The sequence below is a fragment of the Otolemur garnettii genome, unplaced genomic scaffold, assembly GCF_000181295.1.
Source record: "Otolemur garnettii isolate 467f Iridium unplaced genomic scaffold, OtoGar3 scaffold00068, whole genome shotgun sequence".
Classification (NCBI taxonomy): domain Eukaryota; kingdom Metazoa; phylum Chordata; class Mammalia; order Primates; family Galagidae; genus Otolemur; species Otolemur garnettii.
In genome coordinates, this window is record NW_003852463.1 from 1922425 (window position 1) to 1932563 (window position 10139).

Here is a 10139-nt window from a genome sequence, read left to right on the forward strand (position 1 = left end):
CCGGGACCCTAGCAGTAACCTTGGAACGTCTCTGTAGCAAATTTCAGGCCCCTACAGTCCCTCCTCACAGGAGCCAGAGTGATCTTTCTAAAGCGCAAATCTGAAAACGACTGCCCTCGGTGAAATCCTCCCCATCCCCCTTACCTGGAGAGAAACCCAAGCTCCTCAGTTGAGAAACCAGGCTGCGGGATGGGGAGTTGGGAATAGAGAAGTTCCAGCAAGAGCAAGAGCGATATTCGAATGCGGGACAGTCACTGTTGAGCGCCGAGAACCTTGGAGTGTTTCTAAGCTGAAGGAGAGATTGGCTCTATCGTGGAACCAGGCGCCCGGGATGGAGGAGGAGCCGTCCCGGGCTGGGGCAGAGCGCGAGGTCCCGCGGCCAGCTGACGCCGCGCGCTGTGAGCTGGCGAGTCCCGGGGCCCGCACAAAGCCGGGGCGGGGCCGAGCGGCCTCCGGACGGCAGGGGGCGGCCTCGCGCGCCGCGGCGGCTCCACGTTCCTGCCTCCGCGCCTTGCGGGCAACACGGCGACCTCGGGTGGCGGGTCGCGTCACCGGGCATGGCAGCGTGGAGCCCGGCCGCGGCGGCGTCTCTGCTCCGCGGGATCCGCGGGGTGAGCGCGGGCGGGGGCCAGGGCGGGAGCTGCTGAAGGGCCGCGGGCCGGCCACTATCAGGGTTGGAAGACTGGCTCCCAGAGGGCCAGCCGCAGGGCCCGAGGGGCCTCCCCTGGTCTTCCCTCTTCGCGCATTCATTCACTCTGACAGCCGCTATCGCAGAAGTATCAGGCCCCGGAGAACTCTGGGGGAGCTCCGGAGCTGGGAGGAGGTTGGAGGTCGGGGGAGGGGTGGACATGTGAGTAGACATAATACCTCGGTCACGAGAACAAGAAATGTTAATTTACCAAGCTGAAGACAGGAATCAGCCCGGAGTCAAGGGGTGGGCTCTGAGCACTGCAGAAGGCGCTGGGTCTCTGACCTTGATCGTCCGCAAACCTCACACACCAGAGTAGGAGCCCAGCAGAGTGCATTTCCCACTTTCTCCGGATCTCTTCTGTTTTCTGGTTCATCCTTTGTCACCTCGTCCACTTCTTTCTTTTTCCACTTGTACCTGCTTCCCCGATGCATGAAGAAGAGTTCTTCCACGCTGGTGACTTTCAGCGTGGACGGTGGTCATTTGGGATGTTGTCAGTTGATTGTTCCGTTAAAAGTCGCCCACAGACCAGCCAAAACAAAAGAAAGGCTTCTCCCAAGGGTTCTGAATGCTAACCACCCTCACCCCTTAGTGATTGCCATTCTGCCTGCCATCTGCCTGCCTACACTCAGCCTTTGCCCCCGAGGTTCTGTCCCCAGAAGAAGCTCCCTCTCCGTCCCACAGTAATCCTATCCAGGTCACAACATCAAGTTTCTGTCCTTCCATACAGCATACAGACAGTCTAACTCAGGACCTTTCTCCTGACCTGCGTTTGGACTGCCTGTCAGACACCTTGCAGGTGCCCGGCAACATGCACCTAATCCAGTAGTTCTTACCTGCTCGTTCATTCCTCCACCGTCAACAAGTGTCCCCAAGGGCCTCCTCTGGGGTCAGCTCTGGGATGTTGCTGGAAAAGGACAGTCTCGATCCTGGCCTTAAAGATCAGTGGTGAGCTGTTCCACAGCTCGTTGTAAAGAGGGTTCTCTGAGATTTTGTAACATACAGAAAAGGCTGAGAATGGACAGGACTGAGGGGTGAAGGGGCAGGGCTTTTAGTACCAGCACCTAAGTGTCCTCCCACCTGCCATCCACATCCAGTCAGGGACACATGCCCCGTGCTTCTTCCTTTGTAATGCTTCTTACTCAGGCATCTTTCCTGACTAGCCCTGTAAGGCACTGTTTCCTGCAGGTTACCAAAAGCCCAGATCACATTACCTGGGGTCACATCACCTATCTAACACAATCCCAAATCTTTAGTCTGGCATTCAAGTCCTGCCACACTTAATTCCTGGTCTCCCATTCCAGCATGTGCTTGGCCCAGCCACATGGCTACCGATGTGGTTTTCTGCTCCTGACGTGTTCCACCAGAAGCACTGACTTCCTGTAGTTCCCAAGGAGGGGGTGGTCATTGCCAATGGCAAATAATCTAAAACTGTTTGTTCTTCAGGTCATTTAATAGAATTTTAGCTCTTCCCAGTGAGAATTGGTATGTCCTATAAAGGCTAGCTGGCTTATTGAGCTATGGGTCGTGAAGTCACTTCCCATTAGGGAGGGCATGGCATGTTAATCAAGCCTAAGAAGTTTGTTTTCTGGCCCCACCGTTCAGGGCAGTGGGTGGCCAATGGCACAGCAGGCTACTCTCTCCTGGCTCTGCATTTACTAATAATGGATCCACCTTGGGCACGTTACTTAGTGCCTCAGTTTCCTCATCTATAAAACTGTCATCATAATAGTGTTTTTCTCACAGCATTATGAGGAATTAAACATCTATTGAATTACATTTAGGGCCTTGTCTGTAGAGTCAAATTGAGCTATTTACAATCATCACCCCTTAAGAAAATTTGTTCTGTACTCTTGAGGACTTATGGACACCCAATACCACACAGTCCCTCTGATTAGCCCATGGCAGTACAGCCTGCATAGCGGCCCAGCCTGGAGGCAGTGCAATCTTGCTCTGGCCTGACCCTCTTGTCTCTGTTCTGTGGCAGCTGCCTCTTCTCCACTCTGTCAATCGGAAGTTTGCCTCCCAGACTGAGGGGGAGCTCAAAGTAACCCAAATTCTCAAAGAAAAGTTTCCTCGAGCTACAGCTATCAAAGTCACTGACATTTCAGGTAAGGTTTTCCCATCTTTCCCACAGAGCTCTGGTAAGATTTTGCCCCATGGAGGAGGGGGCAGAGGCCAAAGGGCTTACAGGAGGGATTTTACCTCCCATGAGTAGCCTCTTAATATGTGTTGCTTTTATACAGATGGAATTTGGGTGCCTTCACCTAATGGGGTAGACGTAAGAATTCAGAAACCTCAGAGGGAAACTGTATGGGGACAAAGTCCAGCTAGGAGGACTCAAGGTTGCCAGCCTGGCCCAGCTAGGACAAGGTCACTCTCAGTGCCCCTGGAGCTCAGGACCATAAGTCTGTTATTTGACAGTGAGATGAGCCTTTCTCTAATTTCCTCACATTCTTCTGACACCCTAGAATATCAGAGGTAGAGCAGACCCCAGGAGGGTTTTGTATAAGTGCCTTACTTTCCCTAGGAGGAGACAGGCCCAGAGAGGCCAAACGACCTACCCAGCCCCTCATGGAAAGGAGGCAGTAGAACTGGGACCAGAGCCAAGACCCAGGGCAGACTCCATCCTGAGCCCAATTACCAGGCCCCGTCTTTCTCAGGCAGCCATTCGCATATTGGCGTTCAACTGGCTTTGTTAGGAGCAGGCTGGGGAATCAGCTTCTGCACTTACAGGAAGGGGAAGATAGGGCCTTTATCCAGACACACACGTGGAGCAGTGTAGCTGTGGGCAGCCAGATAGGCATCAGCCTGAACCTCTCCATACCGGCAGATGGTCTTTGCCACTCTGCATTGTCACGAGGGCCCACTGAATTCATTGAGAACATAGCATTTTAAGGACTTGGGAGAAAGTTTAGCAAGTAGATTTTATTCTGGAAACTAGAAAATTAATTAATCTAAAGATCTAGAATGGTACATCTAGAGAGGGCTCAGTAGGGTACCTAGGGCAATGCTGGGGCCTTGATGTCACCAGTCCTGCACCTGCCCAGGGCCAGGATGGGACTTGACCCCAATCTGGCTCTTCCCAACCCTAGACAGAATGCAGAAAGGGAATCAAGGCTGGATTTAATCAAAGCTGGGGCTCCTAGAGCACATTATAAGAGAAGCAAAACTAAGCCTGTTGAGCAAATTGCATTTCTCATACAATGCCCAGGTATTAGCAGTGCAGGGGATGTTGTCATGCTAGAGCAGTCATCACAACAGCACCAGCTCTCCAACCACATAGAGGCAAAGCTTGGGCAGGGATAGGTAGGTCCACTCTGAGGGCTTCACCAAAAAGCTTCCTCCTTCCGAAGTCCAGGATGAAATCCTGGGTGCTCCACTGTAGACCTGGAAAGCCCCAAGCAGCCCCGTGGCCAGTGCATGTGCTATGTCCCTGTCTCTCTCATGCTCCCTTGCTCCTTTCTTTTGGATGGTTTTACACACACAGTTTTCATACCAAATTTTAGTTTTAGGGGATTCTCTTGCCTCAGCCTCCCAAATTTTTGTTCTTTAAAAATAGCAATTGCTAGTCCTTTGGAAAATAAAACCCTGAAATTCAGTCCTTCCCACCTTCTGTGGCATTTGTTGGCTAGTAAAAGGAGACATTCTATAATACATCCCCTATTTTCCCATGCTTTTGTGTCTTATCTTTCCTGTGATAAGTGATTGCAGTTTCCTTGCAAAAGGAACAGTCCCTTTTGGGTTGAGGCAGCCTGTCAGGAGAAACAGGTGCTCACATTGGAAATCATGATCTTTTCCTAACAATCTCGGCAACTTTCCTTTGTGCTGAATAATAATATTCAGACCTTCTTTGGATTGTGCCGTGAGTGCTTCAGGCACATAGGAAACCATGTCTGCCATAACATGAGAATTGAAATGCTTTTGAATTGTGTTTATTTTAGGAGGCTGTGGGGCGATGTATGAGATTAAAATTGAATCAGAAGAATTTAAGGAGAAGAGAACTGTCCAGCAGCACCAAATGGTGAATCAGGTCAGTAGAGGCCAAAGTACTTCTTTGCCCATGGCCTTTATCTAAAAGGGCCTGCCAAACAGGGTTGGTAACTTTTATCATCAGTCTTAGGAAAGAAAAATGCAATACTACAATCAGGCATACAGGACTTGAGACCTGAGAAAAATATAATCTGGGTCTATCTGGAATCAGATTGTGGGCTCATTTGAGTTTTTTTCAAAATCGAAGCCATCCAATTATTATTTTGCATTTTCTTGTATAATGCTACCAGTGTTTACTGTTACTGTCACCTCTTGAGTAGTATTTCCCAACATAGTGCTAAGAGATAAATGCTTTTGTAGATTTGAAGATTTTTTTTTTCTTTTTTGAGACAGAGTCGTACTTTGTCACCTTGGGTAGAGTGCTATAGTGTCACAGCTCACAGCAACCTCAAACTCTTGGACTTAGGCGATTCTCTTGCCTTAGCCTCCCAAGTAGCTGGAACTACAGGCACTTGCCATAATACCCGGCTATGTTTTTTGTTGCAGTTGTCATTGTTGTTTTTTTAGCTGGCCTGGCCCAGGTTCGAACCCACCAGCCTCCATGTATGTGGCTAGAGCCCTACCCACTGAGCTACAGATGCTGCCTGAAGATTTTTTTTTCTTAGCCTCTCTTTGGGACTGCTTTACAGATGGGTAAATTGATGCATAGCCTGATTGAGAATGGCTGCAGCTGCCCCAGACCAAGTGACAGAATGTTTGGGACCTAGGACAGTGTGTTCAACCAGACTAAGCCCCAGTTTACGTATCCATGCTGATTTTATTTTATTTTATTTTATTTTTGGAGACAGAGCCTCAAGCTGTCCCCCTGGGTAGAGTGCCATGGCATTACAGCTCACAGCAACCTCCGACTCCTGGGCTCAAGCGAGTCTCCTGCCTCCGCCTCCCAACTAGCTGGGACCACAAGCGCCCGCCACAACACCCGGCTATTTTTTGGTTGCAGCCGTCATTGTTGTTTGGCGGGTCCGGGCTGGGGATTTGAACCTGCCACCTTAGGTATACGTGGCTGGCGCCTTAGCCGATTGAGCTATAGGCGCCGAGCCGATTTTATTTTTTTTAATTACTTTATTTTTGTTGTTTTTAAGACTGACTCTCACTCTGTCATCCAGACTAGCATGCCATGGTGTCATTAGCAACCTCAAACTTATGGGTTCAAGTGATTCTCTAGCCTTAGCTTCCCCAATAACTAGGACTACAGGCATCTGACAATGCCCAGCTAAGTTTTCTGGGTTTTCTTTTTTTTTTTTTTTTTGAGACACAGTCTTACTTTGTTGCCCTGGGTAGAGTGCCATGGTGTCACAGCTCACAGCAACCTCAAATGCTTGGGCTGAAGTGATTCTCTTGCCTCAGCCTCCCAAATATTTTTTAGAGACGGGGTCTCACTCCTGCTCAGGCTTGTTTCAAACTTGTGAGCTCAGGCTATCCATCCACCTTAGCCTCCCAGAAGGATTACAAGCATGAGCCATGACGCCTGGCCTGTTTTCTAGTTTTAGTAGAGATAGGGTCTCACTCTTGCTCAGGCACATCTGCAACTCTTGAGCTCAAGTGATCCTCACTCATCAGCTTCCCAGAGTGCTAGGATTACAGGTGCGAGCCACCACACCTGGCCATGCTGATTATAATTGGAATTTATACTAGCTTTGACCCTTAGACCTGTGTCTGTAAACTCATCCCCTTAAGCAGGTGTGTTTGACATCATTCTAGAAGTGCTTACATCTTGTGAATTAGTTTTATTTTTGTAAAGCACAGTGCTGGTCACAGGAATCTCTTCTGTGGCCCCTTGTACTTTGAGTGCAGGTGCCCAGACTGCTGTTGGGAGATCTCCCCTGTCCTCCTGCTGGCTTCTCGCCTGCTGCATCTGGACCTTTGCCCAGATTGTACCTCCTGCCGGGGTTGCCCTTCCTTCCCTCCTCTGCCCAGCGCACATGCGGCCTCCCTTCCCACCTTGGCAGGGAATGAATGCCCTTCCACCCTTCAACTCCCTCTTTTGGCTGCCAGTGCTTTCGTTTCTTTTTTTTTTGAGGTAGCATCTCACTTTGTCACCCTTGGTAGAGTGCCGTGCCATGGCATCATACCTCACAGCAACCTCAAACTCTTAGGCTCAAGCGAGTCTCTTGCCTCAGCCTCCCGAGTAGCTGGGACTACAGGCACAATGCCTGGCTAGTTTTAGAGACGGGGTCTTGCTGTTGCTCAGGCTGGTCTTGAACACCTGAGTGCAAGCAATCCATGGTCTCAACCTACCAGAGTACTGAGATTACAGGCATGATCCACCACCCCCAGCCTGCCAGTGTTTTCTGTCTTAGATCCTGGATATTTACATCCCTGCTGTCTGTCTCTTGCAACAGTAGCCTTTGTGGACTGGTTCCCTTTGACATCCCGCTTTGTATTTCTCGTGGAGCCTCATCCTTCCCCCTGAATATGGCACATACAGCTGTAAGGTGTGGTGGTCTGAGGGCAGGCTGGGGTAGAATGGCAATCATCAGGCTCCTTCACCCAGTCTCTTCCCATCCCATGTAATCTCAGGGATCTGGATCAAAATTGAAGTCAAGGTAGGGAAGACCTAACTGGCCCAGATCATCCCCAACCAGTGGGGCGATTTTTTTTTCGGTGGCAGAATGTTGCTCTGTCACCCTGGGTAGAGTGCAGTGGCATCATCATAGCTCACAGCAATCGCAGACTCCTGGGCTCAAGTGATCCTCCTGCTTCAATCTCCCAAGTAGCTGGGACTATATGCAGGTACCACCATGCCTGGCTAATTTTTCTATTTTTAGTAGTGATGGAATCTCATTCTTGCTCTGGCTGAGGGCTTTGGGTTGGTTTTGTTCTCAAACAGAATTACACAGGCTTCCCAATGTGACTTGGCTCCTGAGGCCCTGGCAATTTTAGTATATCATTTGGCCTAAAGCCACTGTTAAAGTGGTTAAAGAACCACATTCTGGAGTTAGACCTCCCACAATGCAAATCTGGGCTTTGGCACTTTATAGCCATGTGACCTTGAGCAAGTTTTTCTACTTCCTTTTGCCTCAATTTCCTGATCTGCTACTGGGGAGAAATTATCTGGTTTCTGGCATTTCTGGATTCAGGGTCTTAACAAGTTCATATACTTGCTCCCTTTCATACCCTTTCTCTGTCTGAGCTTTCAGTCCTCTCTATGTGTTGGCTTCATTTTCTCTTCCTGGCTTTCTCTCTTTGGTGGGGAATGTGGCCCCCAGCCACCTCCAATTGATCTTACTGCATAGTGACCCAGGAGACAAAGCTGCACTCTAAAAATTCCCAGGAGAGATTCTTTTTTTTTTATGTTTCCAGACAGAGTCTCACTCTGTTGCCCCAACTAGAGCGCAGTGACACAATCATAGCTTACTGCAACCTCAAACTTCTGGGCAGAAGTGATCCTCCCATCTTGGCCTCCCAAGTAGCTGGAATTATGGGCATGAACCACTGTGCCAGCCTCCCAATTCTGACTGGCCCAGCTGGATCATATGCCATCCCTCAGCCAATCATAGACTGGCCCAGTGGCATATAACTACCTCAGTATCAGACCAATTGATAGTCCCACCAGAAATATATAAAGTAGAAAAGGAACTATTTCCCAAGAGAAAGGAGATTGCTGACTAACTAGGGGAAAAAAAGTGCCCATTTCCCTGTGGTTATCAGATTTTGGCCCAGTATAAAAGGACTTTATTTCTTCCTCTGCACTGATTACAAACTTGAGAGGTCAAGCCTCCCTCTGATCTTGTAACCTCTCTCTCTCCTGGTGCTAAAGGGGCTAAACATCTATTTGACTGTGGTATCTTGTTCAGATTTGGGCCCTCAGACCATTTGTAACCTTAAACAAGTCTCATGATTACTTTGTGATGTTATTTCCTTTTCTGAAATAAAATTGAGTAATTTGTATTAATTGGTATGGTTTTAAAGATCAGCTCATTTTAAAAATGCTCATTACTGGCTTGGCACCTGTAGCACAGTGGTTATGGGACCAGCCACATACACCAAGGTTGGTGGGTTCAAACCCAGCCCAGGCCAGCTAAACAATGACAACTACAGCAAAAAATAGCTGGGCGTTGTGGTGGGAGCCTGTAGTCTGAGCTACTTGGGAGGCTAAGGCAAGAGAATCACTTAAGTTCAAGAGTTTGAGGTTGCTGTGAGCTGTGATGCCATGGCACTCTACCAAGAGTTCCATAAGTGAGACTCTGTCTCCAAAAAAAGAAAAAAATGCTCATTACTCAAAGTACCAAAATATATGAGACATCATCAGAGGACAAGTTGAAACATATGATACATCCATATAATGTACTTCTATGTCATCACAAATAAGAGAATCACTTTATTGCCTAACATAGGAAACTCTCCAAGATAGATGGTTTGGAGGAAAAGTAGAGAGCAATGTTTGCAACGTTTGCTATTTGTTAAACAAGTTCACCTTCAAATGTTTTTAAAAGGTAATGGGGGCTCAGCACTGTAGCTCAAGCGGCTGGAACACCAGCCACATACACCGGAGCTGGCAGGTTTAAATCCAGCCTGGGCCCACCAAACAACAATGACAACTATAACCAAAAATAGCCAGGTGTTGTGGGGGGCACCTGTAGTCTCAGCCACTTGGGAGACTGACACAAGAGGATCACTTAAGCCCAAGAGTTTGAGGTTGCTGTGAGCTGTGACACCACAGCACTCTGACCAGGGCAATAGCTTGAGACTCTGTCTCAGAAAAATTAATTAATAAAAAAGAAAAGTAATGGGGTGGGATATATGTCCATATTAGCTTTTTAGAATCCCTGCAGAGTTATATAAGAAACTAACAGCTGACCAGGTGCAGTGGTTCAACACTCTTGCAGGCTAAGGTGGGTAGATTGCTTGAACTCAGGAGTTTGAGACCAGCCTGACCAAGTGTGGGACCCCATCTCTACTAAAATAGAAAATTATCCAGGTGTTTTAGCAAGTACCTGTAGTCCTAGCTACTCGGGAGACTAAGGCGGGAGATCTCTTGACCCTAAGAGTTTGAGGTTTCTCTGAGCTAAGCTAAGGCCAATGCCCTCTAGCCTGGGTGACAGAGTGAGATTCTGTCCAAAAAGAAAAAAAAGACCAGGCGCAGTTGTTCACACCTGTAATCCCTAGCACTCTCGAAGGTCAAGGTGGAGACTAGCCTGAGCAATTGTAGAAAAATTAGGCTCAGCGCTCATGGCATAGTGGTTACAGCGCCAGCCACATACACTGAGGCTGGCGGGTTCGAACCCACGCAGGGCCAGCTAAAACAACAATGACAACTACAACAAAGGGTAGCCAGGCGTTGTGGTGGGCACCTGTAGTCCCAGCTGCTTGGGAGGCTGAAGCAGGAGGGTCACTTAAGCCCAAGAGTTTAAGGTTGCTGGGGGCTGTGATGCCACAGCATCTACCAAGGGTGACA

The 10139-nt window shown here is 48.7% G+C and overlaps 1 protein-coding gene across 1 annotated transcript in view; it reads left to right on the forward strand.

Moving 5' to 3' along the window:
* The first annotated feature begins 452 nt into the window (after nucleotides 1-452).
* The window catches only part of BOLA3 (bolA family member 3), a 10855-nt gene continuing 1168 nt past the window's right edge, over nucleotides 453-10139 (forward strand). Inside the window, exons 1-3 of the mRNA XM_003793389.2 lie at nucleotides 453-611; nucleotides 2676-2799; nucleotides 4633-4721. Of these exons, the coding sequence (XP_003793437.1) occupies nucleotides 558-611; nucleotides 2676-2799; nucleotides 4633-4721 (267 nt within the window). The 5' untranslated portion in view covers nucleotides 453-557. The remainder of the gene's footprint in view (nucleotides 612-2675; nucleotides 2800-4632; nucleotides 4722-10139) is intronic.